The sequence below is a fragment of the Chelmon rostratus genome, chromosome 6 (genome assembly GCF_017976325.1).
Source record: "Chelmon rostratus isolate fCheRos1 chromosome 6, fCheRos1.pri, whole genome shotgun sequence".
NCBI lineage: Eukaryota > Metazoa > Chordata > Actinopteri > Chaetodontiformes > Chaetodontidae > Chelmon > Chelmon rostratus.
Window position 1 is genome coordinate 13,959,914 of NC_055663.1, and position 20,739 is coordinate 13,980,652.

A 20,739-nucleotide genomic window follows, 5' to 3' on the forward strand; every position below is an offset into this window, starting at 1 on the left:
TTGTTAGTGGTTTCATTCAGTAATGGTGGAGAAAAGCTACCACAGTAACCTTTGTGCATGTGTAGACATGATGCGGAGTTTCAGAATATAGAGGCGACATGTCAGACAGGCACCGGGCGCTGCCGTCATGGATGGCGAAGAAGGAGGGGAAAATGAAAGAAAAGGAGCCGCTGAAGAGCAGGAGGAGGGGGAAAACTGCAAGGTAGCTGCAAAATGACACAAAGAGTCTGTTTACACTTCAGTTCAACGCCCTTGCGTCGTTTTGTCTGAAAAAAACATTCGCGTGTGTTTTTTAGGGCTGCTTTCTACTGTATGAACGAGAGAGAGCTAGTGGAAGCGGCTGTGTCGTATCTTACCAGCGCTGCCTGCGTGGACGTGGCTCTGCTAACTGACCAGAAGGTGGCACTGTTTCTTTGTTTTTTAACGTTTAAATTTTTTGTTTCCACATCAGGAAGAAGTGCTCTAAAACACCCAGTTATTGATAGAAATGAGTGACATATAAAACATCAAAACATGCCAGTATTGTTCAGAATGTTGAGATTGTATTTTTTAAAAATTAAATTTGTAATTTTAAAGCATTAGATATGTGAAAATTCAGTATATTTCTATCCTAGTACAGGCTGTTTACTTTTTCAAGTTTATTCAAAGCACATGTTGTCCACTTACTGTATAGCGTACCTGCATGTATGTTCAGTTTGTGCCTCAGAGCTAACTTACACTTTCAAAAGTAAAAACACCTTTAAATCATATCACACTATCTCTCATAGTGGATGTAAAATGCAGCATATGATGCATTGTGTTAAACAAGTGGTTGAACTCTCCACACAGGCCGAAGACAAGGCAGTAGACCGCTCGGTGAGGATGAAGGAGAAGCCTTCAAAGACAACGGAGTCTGTAGAAGAGGAGGCCTCAGACGGCAGTGATGCCCAGGAGACGACATACATTTCAGAAACAGACTTGGACATTACAGAGGTGGAGACAGTGGCAAATACCAGGAGCCTGGAGTGTCAGGGACCTGGGGGTCAGAGGTCAGAACCAGTTCAGGGTCACAGCGGTGTCATGGATGTCAAACTGGAGGCTGAGAAGAAACGGGAACACTTACACATGCCAGCAGGCACAGCGGAGGAGGATGACGCCTTGCGGCTTGTGCGAGAAATCTTCTTCACCTGATGATGAGCTTAATTGAAATGTGTGCGCTGAGCCTTTTAAAGTGTTGGCAGTAAATGGAAAATATTCTCTTTGAGGGGAATGCCACCAACATTACCTTCATGACTTGTTACTTGTGAATGTGCACAGCTCCTCCATAAAGCTACACACTGAAGAAATTAACCTTTAAGTAACTGTCACTGGTGTGTGAAACTTGGTACAAGAATTAACCGTTTTTGTATTGAGATGAGGTGTAAATGCATCTTACAGTCTGGCCTCACAAAGTCTGAGGGCCCTTCAGTATGAAGGGAGCTGCTATATTTTATAAATTTGACATCCCACACACACGTCACACATTTATCAGTTTTTATTTGTCTTAACTGTCAGTGAACTCTGAACCAACAGGAATTACTAACACAGATCATGTGGTATTTTGCTGTTGTAATGTTATTGTCCATCACCGGAGTTTTAGTGCTCAGAGAGATCTGCGTCTATGAGGAAACTAACAGAACTGTAGTGTAGCTGAATACCTGAGGCCTCTTTGGGACAAACAAAAAGGATTTGGTGTCTGTGAAGCGGTTGCAGGTTTTCTCTCGATGCCACCACACATTCAAACATTGATATTGAGCTGGAAGATCATCGAGCACACTCTCACATTTCAGTGTGAATTCATGTTCACTACTTACTGTTGTTTTTCCCACTTAAATGATGAAATAGCAGTTATTTGTCCACTACCTCTTTAACTGAAAAAAATAAAAATATAAAAAGACTGTTTGTTCTTCAAACACTTCACGATTCAAGTTTCCCTTCTGTTAACAAGGCGACGATGAAGAGCATTTAACTGAGAAAATGGCATATGTGCTCAACATCTCTGCATGAGCTCTTACTGTCACTGATCTGAAAGAGTCAACAAGGGGTGGTTGTCATCAACTCAGCATAATGCACTTGCGCTTCGGAAACAAATGTGTCATTGGTTTATTATTCAGCGTACAGTCGGTCAGCTGCTGATCAGCATGTTTGGGCCACTTGTCTGTCATGGTCACACTGAATTTAAGTGGACTGTGATTGACACTTCACTGACTTTCATTAAAAGACAAATATCAGTTTGAAAAGCTGCAGCAATGATTGAAGTGACCATTTGAAACATGTCTCGGGTGCTGGTTTGTCCAGAGTAAACACTGATTCATGGCCGGATATTAAGTTTGATTGTGAAAAGACAAACGCGTGGTTTAACTTTGCGTTTCACTGACGTTTGTTGGCTGCCAGGCAGAGTCGCTCTGCCTCAGGAAGCGTGCCGGACTGGGGGTTGGCGCACGGCGCGCGCATCGACCGTGGACGCGCACCGCGCACAGGAGCGTCTGCGGGACTCTGCTCCGCTGGTGCGCGCTCCGACAGACAGTTTGACGTGCGGACTTCTCCAAGCTGAGAGTGCGGGATCATCTGCGACTTTATCCGCTTTCACTGCAACGAAAAGAGGTTCAAAAGGTTGGTTCCGTTGTCTGTTTTGAACAGCGCGTTATGGCCGGAGCCGCTTTTACTTCTGTACATTTTGGATAGTTTGAAGTTTGTTGAGCTCGAGAGGGAGGCGGGGTCGTCCGGATGAGTCTCTTTGTTCCGTTTGCTCTGACCAGCAATTAATGATTAGCACAGATGTTCTTTGCGCTGGTAATAGTTATTATCTGGACATTTGTCATGACATTGTTAAATAACAAAACACTTGGACTGCGTATGCGGTTTCGTATGCGGATCCGACGGATCACAGCTGGAACAAGGTGTGGTTGTTTTACAGAATAATTAGAAAATGCAAACAAAGGGAAATCATAAGCTGTAATTTGTCTTTGAGTGGGGCAATGAAGTGGCAAACGTTTTCAATGCGCGTCTAGACTTGTCCAGCATTTATTGCCAATGGGAGTGAAGACCTGAGAGGTGCAACGCATGCAAGAAAGACGGAATCAATCAAACTAATACTTTAAATGATCTTGGGCAGTCCGGAAACATTTACTAGTAAACAGACACGTTGAACTTGGGACGCTATAAGTCGCATGTTGTTCATGCAGCCCGGGAATGGTGCAAGAGAACACAATGTACTATAACACACAAGCTGGAGTATTTTTTGCTTAACTAGTTCAGTGAGTCATGTCAAGTTTAAAAAGTTTCTCCATTAACTTTTTGTTGTTTTTGTAACCTTGAACAACTATGTATTTATGAATTTCTATGAAAAGCAACAGCTCCAGCTCATAATACAAAGCCTGCAACAGGAATTGACTGAGCTAAAGGAAATTTTTTATTTACCTTCTGAAGCCACTTAAAGAATAGAATTAGACGTTTGAAATGACCTTGTTGTCATTATTAACTTCTGTGCAGCTTCATCATGGGAAACTTCTTGAACAGAAGGCGAGATCCCTCAGCCAACAATGCCAAAACTGCTGCCACTGAACAGAAGCCTGCAGAGGAGCCAGCAGCTACACAACCAGCACAAGAGTCTGAAGCAACACAGATTCCGGAGGCTGTGAAGACAGAGAATATAGACATGGTGGCTGGGGATCCGGCGACAGTAGTGGCCTCTCTGCCTCCTGGGGAATGTGCATCAGAGTGTAAAGAGGTAAAGGCTCCTGCAGTCCCACTGAATGATGCTGAACCAGAGTCTGTGGCAAAGGAAACCTCCACTCCAGACCAACTTGAGCCTCTGACCTCTGTCAGTGAACCATCACCTTCAGAACCAGAACCAAAACCTGTTGCTGAAGCTCAGCTCGCTCCAGAACCAGCTCCAGAGGTCATTTCAGAACCAGAGCCTACCTCCAATCCAGAGGCGGAGGTTGAGGTTGAGGCAGTCCCTGAGCCCCTCTCCGAGTCAGCACCAGCCCCTGCTGAGGCTCTGGAGCAGCCGGCAGACGTGCTTACCCAAGAGTCCCTCCCTGAGCCAATGATTTCTTCACCCGCTTTGATCGACCTGGGTGTCCCTGACGCAACTCCCCAACCCATCAACACTCCACCCCCCCCAGCTCCCATCCCTGCCCCAGTTGATGCAGACGAGCCCTCAGACATCCCTGCGGTGGCTGAGGAATGCCACGACAGCGCTGAGGTTCCCGTGACTTCCACACTTGAGCTGGAGACGTCTGAGGAAACATCAGAATCTCTGGAGAAGTCGATGGAAGTGGAGGCTTCAGGGACTTTGGAGCAGCTCGTGAGCAATGTCAACGAGGAAAGTGTTAACGAACTCCTACAGAACTTGGAGCTGAAAGGAAATGACCTTGTCGCTGACCTCATTCCCACTGATGTCAAGATTCCTGATGACAGTCCCATCACAGACATGAGCACCTCCACTGAGCTGATGTGAATCCACGGAAGAGGATTTATGAAAGAAGTGGATGGATATTTTTCTGTGAAACCCTCATAACCCTTTACATGAAATCTCAAACAATCAAAGATGTCATGTTTTTTTGTTTTTTTTTTTTACACCTTAAATGGCCAAATAAAGGCAAACAGTCTATTTTCTCTTTCAAAAGCTTCCAAAGTGCCAAAGAACTCTGAAACAAATTGATGTCTTCTCACACAAAAAAACCCACAAAATAGTCCTACATATACAGTATGTTTCTGATACATTTCTATAGCCAGACAGTGTGTGGGTGAGGGCAGCACAGGAATATGAGTGTACTTGAGGGTGTTGTTGGACAAAAGAGATATTTCTCTATGCAAATTGAACAAGAATTTAAACATATTTCTTGCAGGGACTTTAAGAACAAGATAGCATTACTATATAACAGCCTTATCCAAGGGAAGTACGAAAAAACAAATGACTCTTTCATGTTGATCAAACACAAAGAGAAAAGGAAAATCTTTTTTAGGTGGGTAGAGGTTGATGTAAAATGACAGGCATGGGACAGTAGCAATGCAACCAAAGATGGAGTACATGCATACTGCCAAAATAGCAGGATACAAGTGTCCAACAAACATTTATGTCTTAATGTAGCCATGTTTGGACTTTGCAACAGGTGTGGTCATTTTATTGTATTTTCAATACAATAATGGGATTTTTTTAACCAAACTAGAGGCTTGCTTGTGAAAATAAAAATATTATTCAATGTGTTATGGTCTTGGTCATCTGTTGTGTGTTGAACTAGTAGAAATATTGATGGATAGCTATATAGACATTGTATGTTGGGGATTTAGAGAATGGAAATGAGGAAAAACCGGCACAACAAGATCAAGGTGTGACAAGTGATGAGCGTCAAACATTCATTAGCTATAGTATCTGTGTGCTCGTCCCAGAACAACACACCAGTACATGAATTGGAGACGGTGTACACACGGAAATCAAATCCAGGCAACGCAGCACAGACCGTGTACGAGAGGCAGCGCCTTCTCACAGTCTCGTGGGAGAGAGGACGAGAGGGGAGGGAAGAGACGAAGGGGGGAGAGAGACGAGGCCACATTCTTTCCAGAGGAAGGAGGTTTTCGGGGGGCCTGGGTCAAAAGTCTTCAGTGTGACTGCCTTCCAGTCCATGAGAACTCTGCTCCTCACATGCCTCTCCCACCACACTCCCCCTGCCCTCACTGCACTGCTGTCCCAACATCTTCACAGAGCCGTCAGTGGATTGGTATGAGAGGCCGCTGCTGTTTGCCTATAAATGAAACTATTCTGCGATGTCATCAAGCTGTGGCTGCTCCATTCAACTTCTAAAACACAACTGTTAATCTAGACCAGAAAATCAATGTTGTGCTCCTCTCCAGTTACATCACTCTTGATCCGTAAGTCCCCCTCCCAAACATTATGTCTTGTTGAGCCACACCTAACATTAACAGGCTACGCCTCAGGGCATGGCACACTGTTAAGTCCCATGGTTTTGGCAACACACTGATGAGTCCCCGTGGAGTGGGAGAGGCGTTCTTCAGACAGTGATCTCAGTTGAGCTAGCCTTTAGTAAAAGATAGTTAGCACACTGAGCTGCTTCTTGATGCACAGCAGCATGATACGCACTATTTGTGATTCCTGTCATACCAGAGGCTTTCAGCTCAATAAACAAATGTGCTGGACTTGAGTCCCCGCTCTCCTTGCTGATTTCCTGTCTCGCTATGGACTCTGATGGCCAAAGCACGAAAACAAAGAAAACAGAACATGGCATTTCTTTCCATGACACCGTGTGTTAAGGAAGTAGAACACATGTAATATTTGTGAGGAAACTATTTTTTCATTTGCATTTTTCTTTTGTCAGAGATAAAAAGCAAAATAGGTCAAAAACCTGGTAAATACGGTATTTTTCAAGACCAAAACCTGGTGGTGACATAACTGGTTTTACAGTTCTGGCCCATAAGTGCTGTAATTGACTTCAGTTTTTCATGGATTACTTGGGTGAAATCACATCCAAATAGTTGCAGTCTTCTGATTGATTAGACTTTGAGACATTTGGATTATATTGATTCTTTGAACATTACAGTCCAACAATTTTATCAAAACTGGCACACAGCAAATCTGGCCTGCCCTAAAAACCAGTTTTGATTCTGCATTTGTAGAAGCGGTTGCCAAAGTGTGTCGGGCTGGTCCTTTTTACTGCCACAATTCATGTGCTGTTGCAATCAAATCTGGCAGAGGTACATGTGACAACACAGAGGTGGTGATTCATCAATAGGCGGTGCAACAACAAATGGCTCTTACTCAAAGGTTATAGATCTAATTCACCCAAAGTTTGGCACAAGTAATCCTTACAAAGTATCGCTGGTTACTCATTCAGTCTCAAGTGACCCTTTGCACTATGAACATACAGTAAATGGTGTCTGCAGCTACATTTCTCATTCAAAAGTTTATGAAAGCCTGTTCGCTTAAATCAAATACAAAAATGCACTTGACCGAGTAGATGCTGACAGGGAAATCTAAGAATCTCAAACACCTGTTTTAAAATATAACAACAAGAAAGAATTAACAATATCTGTCATAGCACTAAAAACTTCTGCAAAAAAACAGACAGTGCAAAATATATACAAAGAAGTAAAAATCAGCATAAATACAGTGCAATATATTATGATCATAAGAAGTACATGTCTCTTTGTGTTTTGAACTGAAGAGAGTGGAGGTCTTTCAGATAAATCAAGGTCACTATTTACAGAGGGTCTGGCCCTGGATCTCAAGCCCTGGATTATGCACAGCCAGCGTCCTGGGCTTTACCTTTCTGAAGAAAAAAGAAAAAATCAGGAAGTTAATCTAAATGCAGTTTGAAAGTTATGATGGAAAATATCAAATATCTTACTTGAAGGAGTTTTTCTCCTCTTACCATTAGCTGTCTGTATTTCTTGGCCAGGCCAACATTGGTGCGTCCAGGTTTGAAGGGGTATGACCACAAGATGGAGTTCCAGGAGAAACCGAAAGTCTTCACTCCCCACAGTAGGTAGCGCACCTCCTCACGGCTGAAGTCTTTCCTCTTCCTTCGCTGAGAATAATAAGACGTAAGAAAGGCAGAAGAGACAAAAGTTTGAGGAAAGATTAGTTAAATCTGTCATATGGACAGGAGTGTGTGGCTTATGGGACAAATTACATGTGCATGGACACACATTTGCCAACATTCAACATCTGTGCCTCTTATGTGTAGCTCATCCTTTTACAAGCTACATATCCGACTACTACACCCCACTTGTGCAAAAAACATGGATTTTGAGTTGTTAATGTCTTCTTCCCATATGGACTAGTAACTAAAGTGCCGCTTTTAAGAAAAATAACATTCTAAATAGATGAAATAGGAGAAAATGTGTTTGCAAAAACAGTTGTCCATTAGTTTTTCATGTTCAAAATCATGCTAAAGATGCCTGTATGACCAATGTTAATAGACCATACTGTTGGTTTGCAATTTCAACCCACGCTTTGCATGAATTACTTTCAGCCATTCTGCTAAGCATATCAGACAGGTTTAAAATGATTTCCCTTCCAAACAGCAGCTCCTTTCGACTTATCTCAGTATGTGTAATGTTTGATGATGTGTCATATCTATGTTTGTCAAAGTTACATTGTCGTAACATGACATTACAGTTGAAAGGACTGTTTTGAAAGCCCTTCTGCTGGTGCGTTCAACGACGCTACGACATCTGTGTATTAAGACTCTGCTGCTGACTAACAACTTCTTACAATGCAAGAGAGGACAAATTCATACTAACCTTTTCATTTCTACATAAGTAAATGAATGCAGACAGTTGTTCACTGTGAATGTCAAGCAATTAACAAATACCAATAACAATTACCAAAGTTATAAACATTACAATCCTTAAACATTACTTTAACATAACCATTCATTCAAACATCTTCTCCCCTTTGTGGCATGGATTAGATTTCACTTTAACTTAGTTTTGCCTCTCAGCATTACTGTTTGCAGTGTGCAGGCAATGATATGAGGAAGATGTGTCAGAGCTAAATGAGTCTCAGGAACTGGTTAAACTGAAACTGGTTCTAAATAGGAACTGATTCTCAAATCTCATCCCTACTTTTCACTGTACATTTCCTCCTTTAATCCCTCAGATATTTTTTTACCATGTCAATCCACTACAGCATGCAATTATGGCATTAAAAAGCTGTTGGAAAACCTAGCAGGTCATATAAATAGCAAAATGCATTTCTGAAACAAAATATGGTTTAAAAAGCTTACAGTGGAACAGTGGTCAATGCTAGTCTTCAGCTCATCATCAAAAGCATGATGTCCACTATTACTCCTTCCTCTTCTCTCTATATTTGAAACATAAAACAGTTTGTGTGTGTGTGAGAGAGAGAAAGAGAGAATGAGAGCACGCCAGGTTTTCACAACTCATTCGGTTACTCAACAACACACCAAATGGCCCCAGACTTAATGGATAAAGATCATTTCTCTTCTCTCTTGCCTCACACCTCATTAGAGCGACAATGCATCAGCAGTTATGGTTTTACAACTGTACAAACATCAATAAATAGGGCAAAGAAGACTGATGAAGGAAGAGTAGGCAAGAGAATAGAAGAAAGGACTCAAAATTAATAAAGAAAAAACAAGGAAGAAGGGAAGAGTGGTAAAAACAGCTGAACTGCACAGAGAAAGAATGAAAATATGGACTGTACAGTGGCAGAAAAAACTATTCAAAGTGTGGACTCGCACAAAGTGAGCATTGGAAAATGCATTTGGCTAAGAGGTATACACAGTAAATCTCAGCATGACAGCATTGAAAGACTGCCCTCCACAACAGTGCCTCCACATCCAACACTAAAAATTGGAAAGCAGGAGGAAAAAAGTTTCCAGAGGGCAAATATGACCACGAAATACCTAAACATCCACAACACAACTTTAAATATACAGTATAGTGAATGAAATGCAAGTACAGAATATGAAAAATCACAATGTGGAACAGACTGAAATACCTCTCCTTTCACCATAATGTTACTGGCATAACACAGAAGCATCAGAACACACCATTTCATCTGTCCCCCTGTTTCTCTCTCTCTCTCTCACACACACACACACGTGCACACGCACACGCACACGCACACACACACAGTGTTTTACAGAGTGTGAAACAGCTTAATACAGCTGTGCTGCTCTGAACCAGCTCTGGCCTGCACTGTGAGAACACTGGCTGCAGATCAACATTCCTTCTGCCCTTTGGTTTGTCTGCTGCCAAGAACACATTGCAGAGGACAGCTCCCACCACAGGCTCTCAATCATAACATTCACACACACTTAAAGTAATCTACAGCAAATACCTGCATCTGATATCACATATTTACCCTCAGGAAGATGAGACCTTTTCAGGGGAGTCAAGCCTGGAACTGGGAGGAGGAGTGATAACATCAATGCTGTTGAACATGACAAATGTCAAAGACAACAGTAAATGTCATGTTGCTGTGATAATGTCACATACATACCAGTCTTGGTATGAGAGCTCATGTCTTTTTTAGCTTCTCTGTGCAGTGGAGTCAAGGTGATGCCTTTGATAGGTGGAAGAGAAGACACCCAAATTACACACTTACAGAATATTGTGCATGTATATTAGTTCAGTGGCAAACATCTGATAATATCAGGCAAAGGCTCAAAGGGATGAAAATCATTTGTTTAGCTTACAGGAACAACTTTTTGTTACAAGACATCAGTATGTTGAAGAAGCTGTATTAAATTCCACTTCTGTGTGTTCTGGAAGGGAGCTCTTGCCTCTCCCTGCTCCTTTATGTATTGGAGTCAGACAGACCTCTTTTACAGTGGAGTAGAAAACAGACATTTTATGGCAGTAGTTAAATACAATGATGTGTGTTTCAAACCGAGGATATTAAAGTTATGAAGCAAAGAGTTATGAAGAAATGGACTAGGAAAATGAAATTGATTGTACCATAAAAACAGTTTTAATCAATTCCAGACAGGATCTCATGTATTACTTGGTAAAGTTTTTACATCTATGTTATGTTAGGTAATACACTACGATAAACTTCAGAGATGTTACTGGTCTCTGTTGCTCTCACTCATAAAATGCAAAAAAACTGCAAAACAAAACTTAGCAGAACGTGCACTCACACGTATGTGCCTTGTAGATGGTGATTGTGAGAACCCGTGGGGAAATACTTTGGGATGAAGATATGGAAGACAGTGCTGAGTTTTAACTGTGAGGGAAATGTGTGTCCATTCCTGTATTTCATTTTCATACACATTTTGTAGCGACTTGAAGTGACAAGTCACGTGACACCTCAGTCAGCACAGTGTTAAGTATGCCTCATGGTAGTTGTGGGCCTTTTCTTGATTTTTGTCCTGTTTGGTGCTCAGGTGGTTGTTTTGAATGATGAATTGACCTAATAGTCTACTGTGATGTGACAAAAATCATCCTGCAGTAAATCAAAAAGTAAGGCACAGAATAAATTTGCTGTAATGAGCACAACGATCAGTTCTGTTGTGTTTTACAGGAACCATTCATGTGATTGGAATGTAGTCTACACTTTGACCAATCAGACTGTGAGACTCGAACTACACCTTTCAATAAGAGGGATTTACTGGGCATTTCAAATGCCAAGGTCTCCTACCCCTCCAGTTTTTCCAGCTTCGTCGTGGCTCTGCTGCTGTCTCAGAGTCTGGGGGTGCCTGCTCCTCAGTGCTGTCTTGGTACTTTCTCCTGAATAGAAGGTTGAGGTGATGAGTCCTGAACCGCTCTGTGGCCTCCTGGAGAGCCTTGTGCATGTCACAGCTGTGGTGGCAGGAGCTTTGGAGAGATGCAAAAGTACGGCTGGTCACCTCCTCAAAAGGCAAAACACAACCTAAAGGAGAGAATGAACAGGGATGCAAGGTGTTAACTGACGTATGAAAAAAATTGAATAATCTAACTGAAAGATCCCTGAAAGTTTTGAAGTATAACTACTATTGTATTTTTACATATTCCATAGTCCCAAGTTTCCCAAATACACATGGACATGTAGAGGACAAAGAGAAACACAAAATGTGCTTAAAATAACACATTACACTGGCACAGAACTTTATATGTCTGGAACTAATTTGCTATTACTCTAAACACTTTACTGCTTAGGTCACCTTGGAAAAATAATTAGGTGGGTAAAAGAAGTAAGAAGTAAGATTCTCTGGAAAACTCTACAGCAAAGATTTCTGGTTTATTCTTCATAGTACGGTCAGAAAAAGAGACATTCCTGTTTTTCTTATAATACAGTACAGTAAAGGCTGACCCATTTACTACACTTGGTTGAATTCTCAACAAACACTTGATAAAACAAGATGGAACACCGTTCACTGAGGGGCAGAATCATGTTCTCCTACCTGCACACCGGATAGGTGAGAGTGACTGTTGTTTCACTGGGATTTGCCCCACCTTACTCATCAGGTTCTCCAACCCTTGACATAAGAACATATCACTTGAAAAAACGTGTTAAAGAAATAACACATCTGCTGAAAACAAAAATTCAGCAATAATTGTTTCAATAACTGTGTTATAAGCAATGAAGATTTGACTCTTACCCTCTTCATCAGTGCATTCAATTTCTTTTGGTACACTGTGCCTCACTGGTGCTGGGGGCTTAAACAACTGACTGCAGATAAAACAAAAACAGAAGAAAAAGTTATTATGAAAACATCACTGAGTTCTTCTGATTAATACATAATACACTCACTGAGGAAAGCCACTGACTTGTCAGCTGAATGAAGCTCTCTGCCTCCCTCTAGTGACTGCAGTTGGGAAGACATTAGGGCTCCAGTACCCTTGCAAACTGAGCACCACACATCCCCTCCCCTACTATTAGCCTTCACTTCCTGCATATTTATATTGGAGCTCATGTTTTTCAGTTCACTTGCACTCTCACTCTTGATCATGTCTCTGACAGTATGAAGTTTTATGTTGTTGCCACCCCCTATTTCTACAGATGGTTGGTCTTGCCCTTCAGTTGAAGCTGATGGGTCTGTGTCTACTTGCGCATCCACAGCCTCCAAAAGATGAACAGAAGCACATGAGTCACCATGTTACATTGATTATACTGTGGCCATGTGTCTGAATGTATGTCTGACCTTTGTCTGTCTCCTCTCAAGCATGTCAATCCTGTGCAGCAACTCTCTGGCTGAGCTCCTGAACCCTTCCAAGTTTGTAAGAGCCCCCAAATTTTCACCCTGTCCCTGTCTTGTTGTCATACCAAGCACTCCCAAGGACATGGCTTCACAGACAAAGACAAAACGAGTCATTAAGAGAGCTCCACATTCTGCATTCAACCTGCTTGTTACTGAATCACGTTCTTTTTTATCCATTTCATCACTTTCACACTCAGAGAAGTAAAAGAAATCTATTGAACTAATTTAATTTTTTACAGTTTAGAGAAAAAAAAACTGATCTTTAGCATTAACTCCATTTAATGCTTTCCATGGTATCTATCATTTCTCTTTCAAATGCACTATGTTTAAGAATATGGTCAACAGTCTTTAAAAGAGTCCATCTAAGATGACAAAACTACAAACAATTCTGAACTGTAGGTAGGTAGATTTTCATATAAACAACTTGACTTACTGGCCTGTTTGCAGGTCTGCAATACGAATGTAGCAGCCTTCCTAACCTCCTCACTTGGATCCTCTGTGAGTAGAGTTATGATAAGAGGCAGGCCTCCACACTGTACCAGCTGGGACTGGTGCTCCTCTACAGACAGGAAGAAGCAAAATTTGGTTGTATTTTCCAGAGAAGGAAGACTGTTGAAGCAGTGGATGACTGGCTAAAGTGTTTAAAATACAGAGTGAAAACACACTCCAAACTACCAGAAAATACTAGACCTAAACAGCACAGTCTTACCAGAGGCCTCAGTGCAGTGGCACAGGGTGATTAAAACAGAGAGCCTGTCCTCAGGGTCCAGGTGTGGGCTAGCCAGCAGGGAGAAGAGGTGTGAAACCATGCCATACTGAGCCAGACCTGAAGCCAGAGCAGCTACGAAGAATAGATCAGGAATGGAGACGGAGATGCTATGGTTGTTTAAGTGAACTGTAAAAGGTGTATCTTTATGTGCGTGAGAGTGATACGCACAGTTATCTGTGATGCAAGCTGACAGGGTCTTGGATATAATGACAGAAAGCTGGCAAGACAACAGGCTTGTATCTGCTGCAGAAGCTTGTTGAACCAGTGCAAGGGTGAGAGTATCCAGACCGCCTGAGGCAGAAAAATTCTCCTGAACACAGGCTGCAAAAACAAAAAAAGTGATGATGAACATTTAATAGTTTGGATGTTTGGGTCAGATTAGATGTTTTACATAAACATTTTTAAAACTCACAGGTTTAGCGCAAGTCATTCTGCTTTGTTCACTTACAGTTGTTGGCAACTGTCATTGCTATGAAGGAACATATGGGTTGAAAAAGCTCAGTACGTGGTAAAGCAATCTGCTGAAGCCACATTTCTATAATGGGAAAGGCTGACACACAAATACGCTGAGCCTCCTCTGGAAGACAAAAGACAGAAAATTGAGCAAAAACTGTTTTTGGTTTTACTCCAGATATTAAACTTAATGCAGTATATCGTGGCTTGACTTGAAAGTAGTTGCTGAGATGGCAAGAGCATCACTGTTTTTCATATTAACTCTTCAGTACAAGGCACAAATACACAGATGACATTACCACACTGTGGGTTGTTGACACATCCACAGAGAGCACCAGACACAGATGCCCAAAGTTGGTAGGTCTGAGTAGCATTAACTGCTCTCAAAGTAGCCTCTGTGGAGAGGGGGAAAGTGGTCCTGCAAAAGATATACTATTAAACTTTTAGCAAAGTATATAAGCTTGGTGTGACTTATGTCTGGCTACATGAGATTAAGGTGTTTGGCATTGTAACATACTTGAAGAGGTCCAGGAGGATATCCAGGCAGCTAGTGGTTTGGGCTAAAGTCTGTCCCAATTCTGCAATAGCACACAGACACATGAGGACTGCAAAGGTCCGCACATCATACTCTCAAAAATCTTTTAGCAAATTTACTTTGTTTCACCCCCACAACATTTTGTTGAACATTTATAAAATGGTTTTCATGATCTTGAAGCTAAACCAAACCAAAGAAAATGTAATGTAAGGTGACAGAATAGCACATAAATGGGTGTAGCTTTAACTCATTATGTCAGTTGAGAAGCCTTAATCTTACTGTTATTGGAGACCAACACAGACAGCAAATAGACACACACTCTCTTGTGTGTTAGTGGGATGTCTTCTTTCATCAACCAACCAGCAATGTCTGCAAATGTCTCCTTTCTGCACAGAGAATTCTTGCAATACACTACCAGAAGGAAATATTAACAGCATATTAAGAATATGTAAAACTGTCACTAACTTTAAAATAACTTGCACTTGAAAACAAAGCATTGTACCAACACAGTGATATTATTCACATATGAGTATACACAGGCTTGTTGTACACTAAAACACACATACATATGCTGTGTCACAATTCAGGACCACAGTCTCTGATGCCCACATTTCAAAATTGGACAGGGCAGAAAAGCTACCCTATGCCTTTGCAGCTTTTATAGTATCCCACAATCTACAGAAAAATGGAAAAGATTTGCATTAATGTAGTACACTGTTTGCCAGTTACCTATTATTTGTTCAAGCGCCTGAGTTGACCAACAAGATTTACCACGTCAGCTGCTTAAGGGTAACTTCCTGCCTATGAAACTGGAATTTTTCAAAATTTCAAGTTGACAAGAAACACCTAAATATATCCACAGTTTTAGTCCCAGTAAGGCTGGTCTGCCTCCTTTGGCGAGGACATGCGCATTCACGCCAGGCTTCAACTGCTGCAAAGGACATGCCTTTTTGGTCTGCATTCTTCCCAAGATGCACCCCTGAATTGGGATTCAGAAACTATTACACACACATGCCTACCACTGGCCTCTGCTAGTGTGCCAAGCGTGAAGAGTGCAGTCTCCTTAACGTCTGAATGAACAATACTGGATTTGGCCAGGTTATACAGAAATGCCACACCTCCCATTTCTCTCAGCATGTCCACTGTATCCTCTGAAATTGTAAAAATTTAGTGAAGTGAATTCAAGTGAAAACATGTGTCATGTCAAGGTCTTATGGCAAATATGTGAATGCATCTTGACTTAAAAAGCAAGAAAGCAAGCAACAAATCTGACTGATGGGACTGTAGGAGATGGTTATGAAATAAAGACATGGCATGTTTCTGTCATTGATGGTTTACCTCTCTTTTCACAGATTGAGTGAATGGTGAGAAGAGCTTGTTTCTGCAAATCAGGACATTTCATCTGAAACTTCAGACACTCAAGCAGCAAACTGAGATCTGTCCTTATGGCTGAAAGCAAAATAATAAAATCAGCTATGTTAAGCACACAGGTACACACAACTTACATTTGTAAATGTAAAACGTTACATTAGCTATGTCCATCTACAAATACATAAACAAAAGCGCACATGTGGAATAAGGAATAATGTCACTTACCATTACGGCTGGTGCAAACCACTGTCTTATCCATTTTACTCTTTAATACTAAATTGCTCAGTGGTTTGAAAGCCATTAACAATGATTAAATGTCGTCTGAGTAACAGTATGGCGAACTTGACATAACTAGAATACCATCTCTTCTTCCCCACGTCTAGCCAATCCGGCGTTATTTTGTGCTAGTTAACATTTAAGTGCTATTTTCATAACTACCTAGCTAGCTAGCTAACCTAGCTAGTTGGCTAACATTATTGAAATATTCAAGGTAAAAAATTGGGCAAAACCAGCCGCTCTTTCAAAGTACAATTTTTCTTCAAGCTAATGTCTAAACTTTTACTTCAGCAGTAGCTAGCTAATCCTTATATCTAACTGAACAAAAGTTAAGCCACGTTAAGGTGACAACGCGTTAACATAGCCAATATTAGCAAGTTAGCTATTGTTTGTCTTTCTACAATCATTATCGTTGGTGAAAGAACGTAGTCACGTTATGGTCAGTTACCATAGAAACAAACGGGGTGTGGCTTACTTGCAAATAAAATAATGGCTTAGAGTATTATTAATGTTAGGAAATAATAGAGATGGGTTAAAGATGGGTTTAAGAGGACACAACTGATAAACTTGAAACATTATGTGTATGTCTGATTATACACTACGAGCATACAATTAGTTAGATTTCCCACTGCTAGATGTGGGAGGGAAGCAGGCTTTATTAACAGCAACAAAACTTACATTAAGAAAGAATGAAAGTAAACCAAAATATTACCTCAAAACATGCAATTTAATTCCTGAACAATTTTAGACCACTAACTATTTGGTCGAGTTGAAGGTGTCGAAAACAAAGATCGTCTCTTTTGGTTTCTCCACATTTTTTTCCCGTTACACTTTCTTGTCTCAAATGAACCAGCAAGGACTACAACAGTGCGTCAGATGACAACGTCAGACGTTATGGCAAGTCGACGTCACGTATGGAGTAGCTGTTCGACGAGCTGACATTGATTCATTCATAATTTCACTAAGTTTGTACGTATTTCATTAACTAAGTATTTATTGAGCGCACTTAACTTAACATATGAACCATATTTCTGTGTGTTTAGAGGTTTAGCTCAAGTTTAGGTTTTCGTCTGACGTTGGGCGCTGATACTGTATGTTAAACGTGAGCGTTGCTAGCCAGCTATCAAGCTAACTAGTTTTGTATGTTATGTAGCGATGTTATGTAGCTTGCTTCCACCTACTAACGCCACAGAAATGCCATGTGGAGAGGTAACGTTAATGTTAATGCTGCTTGGTATCGGCTTATAGTACGTTGATTATGGTGTTAGTTTGAAGCTGGCTAGCTCACACAACATCTAGCTTACTATCTACTGTAGCTTTTTAATTGTCATGTGTCTTCTCAACGATCGTACTGGTATCATCATGACCTTATTCATTTTCTTTTCACTTGATATAGACGCCAGGGTGATTTAGCGGCGCCCTATCAAAAGCGTTGCATTAGAGATGTCTGGACGTTTGTACGCCAGCATCCTTCAAAGAGCTTCAAGCTACTCTCTGACACTTTGTTCTACTGCCCCATTCCAGGTTTGTAACCAGGATGACTTATTGCTTTTTTCCTAAATGTATGGTACATGATATTCTAATGATGCCATGGCTCTATTTTGTTCAAACAGTGTGCCCACCTTTTAGCCATTCCCTTTTCTCAGCCTCGGCCAGCCCACCATTGTCACTTCTCATCCTGGGGTACCTCTAGATCACACCAACTGTGCTCCAGTGGTAAGGAGACAGGAAATGGGTCTCAAAGTGGCCGATGCCTCTCGACTCATCAGGATCTAGACTTCCAGCTCAGCCAGGTTCAAATCAACAGTATTCTGCGATCTAATGAGCAGGTAATTGATAAGATTGTGTCTCTCTACAGAATAGTGAAGTCTAAAGTTACATGTTGAATATGAAAACATACAAGCATGTTTCTTGGGTCAGAGTAGTGCAAAAAGGCTTGTTTTATTTCTAATCAGATTATCAGTATTTCATTTAGAATTATTTATGAGTAACCCTCTGGATCTGTGTGTATGTGCGCCTGTGTCTCAGACTGTGAGTGTGCCAGAGTTTGATGGTAGGGGCCTCAGTACTGTGAGAAAGTTTGAGAGCAACCAGCTGGCTGCTAACACACCTAATGAGGACCGTCGCAGTGCAGCCACCTGCTTACAGGTATACATCTTCTCCCCTCTGTCTGTGCATCCATCTCAATACTTTTCTCCCCCTTCTTGTAAAATTTAATACATTTTTTTTAAATCTTCTCCAGTCAAAGGGCATGCTCTTTGGAGTGTTTGATGGCCACGGGGGCTGGGCGTGCGCACAGGCTGTCAGTGAGCGGCTGCTGTACTACACTGCAGTTGCAATGATGCCAAAGCAGAGCCTGGAGGAGCTTGAGAAATGCATGGAGCACGGCAGGCCTGTTCCTCCCATCTTGCAGTGGTACAAACACCATGCAGACTTCAACTATCGTGAATCTGCTTCACTCTACATTGACCACCTCAGAGTCTTCTGGCAAGAATTACTGGACAGTGAGGAACATGGTGAAGGCATGAGGTGAGACAGTGTGCATGTCCATATGCACAGATATCTACATTTACATATACCTGTGTGTGATTGTTTTTTTTTTTTTTTCCATTTTCTTTCAGTCCTCCTGATGCTCTGGATTGTGCTTTCAAACGGCTTGACGCTGACATCTCCTTGGAGGCTCAAGTCCCTTTTTCCAATGACCTAATGAAAAGCACAGCCATCCAAGTAATAAGTTGTGCCTTTCTTTACTGCTTGAACATATTCACGGTCACACTATGTTTATACTTAGGTGTCATTACCTGTCCAGGTTGCATTTGCTGGTTGCACTGCCTGTGTAGCTCACATTGGAACAGATGGGATCCACGTGGCGAATGCCGGTGACTGCCGAGTGATATTGGGGGTGCAGGAGGAGGACGGGTCATGGAGCGCTTTACCCCTTTCTCAGGACCACAACTCACAGAATCAGACTGAGGTGGAGCGGATCAAGGCCCAGCACCCACCCTCAGAGAGAGACACAGTGGTCACAGATGACAGGCTGCTTGGGGTGAGAGTTCTTCATAGCATAACGCCAACAGGCAATGCACAATGACTGGACTGTTGAATTCAGTAAATACTCATTGGTCCTAAGCTTTTATCGTGTTGTCAGGTTCTGATGCCCCTGCGTGCGTTTGGTGACGTAAGATTCAAGTGGAGCCGTGAGCTGCAGCAAAGCATTTTAGCCAGCCTGGAATCTGGAGTGGACCTGGACTCTCTCAACCTGTACCAGTACACTCCACCTAACTACCTAACTCCGCCCTATCTGGATGTGGCACCCGAGATGACCTATCACAAGCTGAGACCTCAGGACCGCTTCCTGATCCTTGGCACCGACGGTCTGTGGGATGAGCTAGGGAACGAGGAGGCTGTACGACTCATTGGAGAGCACCTGAGTGGAATTCACCTCCAGGTTTGTGTGTGTGGACTGAAAGTGACATGTATTGTTATTGTTGTTACTCAGCTCAAAACTTTTACAGAAGCCACTTGTAATTTTCTTGTGTTTTTATCCTGTAAACTTGCCTATAAAAATGGTTTCTAACGGACTTTTTTTTTTTTTTTTCCAGGCTCCAGTTTCTCCCTCTGAGAGGCAGCTGAAATTGGGTCAGATGCATGAACTCCTGCTAAAACGCCAGGCCCGGGCCTCCCCCGCTTTAGACACCAATGCTGCCACGCACCTTATCAGACATGCTCTTGGCACTGGGGAGTATGGAGAACTCTGCCAGGAGCGGCTGTCCTCTATGCTTGCTTTGCCAGAGGACCTGGCCCGAATGTACAGGGACGATATCACAGCTACTGTGGTGTATCTTAACTCCGACCTGGCCAGAACTCGCCACAGCTAACAGGAAGTTTTTTACAATGCTAGACAGAGAAAATTGTAACATTCAGCTCCGTCCAGATCCAGATCATAGCCAGCATCAATTTCTGGATATTTTGGGACAAAAAATTAGCTGTTACATAAATTGATTTAGAAGTATTTTGAAATGAACAGATTTCATTGTTGTATTATGCACAAGTACTTTAAAAAAAACTCATTCATGGAGTTAGCATATTCATAAGTAGCGTCAATCAGGTCAAAATACAGATTTTATTGAGAAAAGTTTTTGCTCCTTTAGTGTATTCGTAATGGACATTTTATAGACCTCACCTGAGTTGCATGTTTCTATTTTTCTGGCACAGTTTGCTTTGGACAATCCATCCATGACATTTCCTTCTGTTTACTTTTCTTGTGTGTAAGTATAACTTAATTTTGTGTAAATGTTCTGTCTTCAGTGTGATTGTTACATGTATTTAAAATGACACTCCACTCACTGGAAGAAATGTGTAGATGTGTCAAATTAAACAACTGAGAAATTATTTTATTGTTTCATGTGTTTTATTAATCACAGAGACAGCTGGATTAAAAAGTGAATGAAATTAAATACAGAGGCCAAGAAGAGAGTTGACATCCAAAGCTGTGTGGGAAAAAGAGTTTTCAAAACAAATCTTGCTAACAGTTGCTGAGTGTCATGGGACTAATCTGATCCTCAAGTGTTGTGTAAACACTGTGAACACTTAGCAAAAGGTGCATCTCCTAACTGGCCAAAAGGTAAGAGTGGGAAGTGCAT

At 41.7% G+C, this 20,739-nt stretch overlaps 4 protein-coding genes across 5 annotated transcripts; 3 read left to right on the forward strand and 1 right to left on the reverse strand.

Moving 5' to 3' along the window:
• Positions 1-1,910, forward strand: si:ch211-127m7.2. Its single transcript, XM_041939708.1, has 3 exons — positions 1-202; positions 297-399; positions 829-1,910. Exons 1-3 carry the CDS (start codon positions 99-101, stop codon positions 1,168-1,170), a joined length of 549 nt encoding a protein of 182 aa, XP_041795642.1. The 5' UTR covers positions 1-98; the 3' UTR covers positions 1,171-1,910.
• Positions 1,911-2,487: 577 nt separating this feature from the next.
• LOC121608231 (predicted GPI-anchored protein 58) lies at positions 2,488-5,233 on the forward strand. Its single transcript, XM_041939427.1, has 2 exons — positions 2,488-2,631; positions 3,511-5,233. Exon 2 carries the CDS (start codon positions 3,518-3,520, stop codon positions 4,481-4,483), a length of 966 nt encoding a protein of 321 aa, XP_041795361.1. The 5' UTR covers positions 2,488-2,631; positions 3,511-3,517; the 3' UTR covers positions 4,484-5,233.
• A 1,976-nt stretch (positions 5,234-7,209) lies between these two features.
• On the reverse strand, positions 7,210-16,079 carry terb1 (telomere repeat binding bouquet formation protein 1). The gene is made up of 21 exons (XM_041938642.1): positions 16,046-16,079; positions 15,788-15,922; positions 15,469-15,600; positions 14,729-14,860; positions 14,432-14,492; positions 14,214-14,332; positions 13,910-14,038; positions 13,630-13,782; positions 13,402-13,533; positions 13,126-13,251; positions 12,636-12,778; positions 12,262-12,554; positions 12,093-12,163; positions 11,895-11,969; positions 11,153-11,383; positions 10,255-10,334; positions 10,013-10,076; positions 9,875-9,916; positions 8,772-8,848; positions 7,413-7,568; positions 7,210-7,310 (listed from the first exon to the last, which is right to left on the reverse strand). The coding sequence occupies exons 1-21, from the start codon at positions 16,077-16,079 to the stop codon at positions 7,278-7,280; spliced, it is 2,418 nt and encodes an 805-aa protein (XP_041794576.1). The 3' UTR covers positions 7,210-7,277.
• Positions 16,080-16,997: 918 nt separating this feature from the next.
• pdp2 (putative pyruvate dehydrogenase phosphatase isoenzyme 2) lies at positions 16,998-20,479 on the forward strand. 2 transcript variants are annotated; one of them, XM_041938327.1, is made up of 9 exons: positions 16,998-17,065; positions 17,493-17,620; positions 17,710-17,925; positions 18,125-18,244; positions 18,339-18,625; positions 18,718-18,823; positions 18,906-19,142; positions 19,245-19,544; positions 19,699-20,479. In XM_041938327.1, the coding sequence occupies exons 2-9, from the start codon at positions 17,540-17,542 to the stop codon at positions 19,972-19,974; spliced, it is 1,623 nt and encodes a 540-aa protein (XP_041794261.1). In that variant the 5' UTR covers positions 16,998-17,065; positions 17,493-17,539; the 3' UTR covers positions 19,975-20,479. The 2 variants fall into 2 exon arrangements, with proteins under 2 accessions (XP_041794261.1, XP_041794262.1); XM_041938328.1 differs by having other exon boundaries at positions 17,743-17,925.
• The last annotated feature ends 260 nt before the right edge of the window (positions 20,480-20,739 follow it).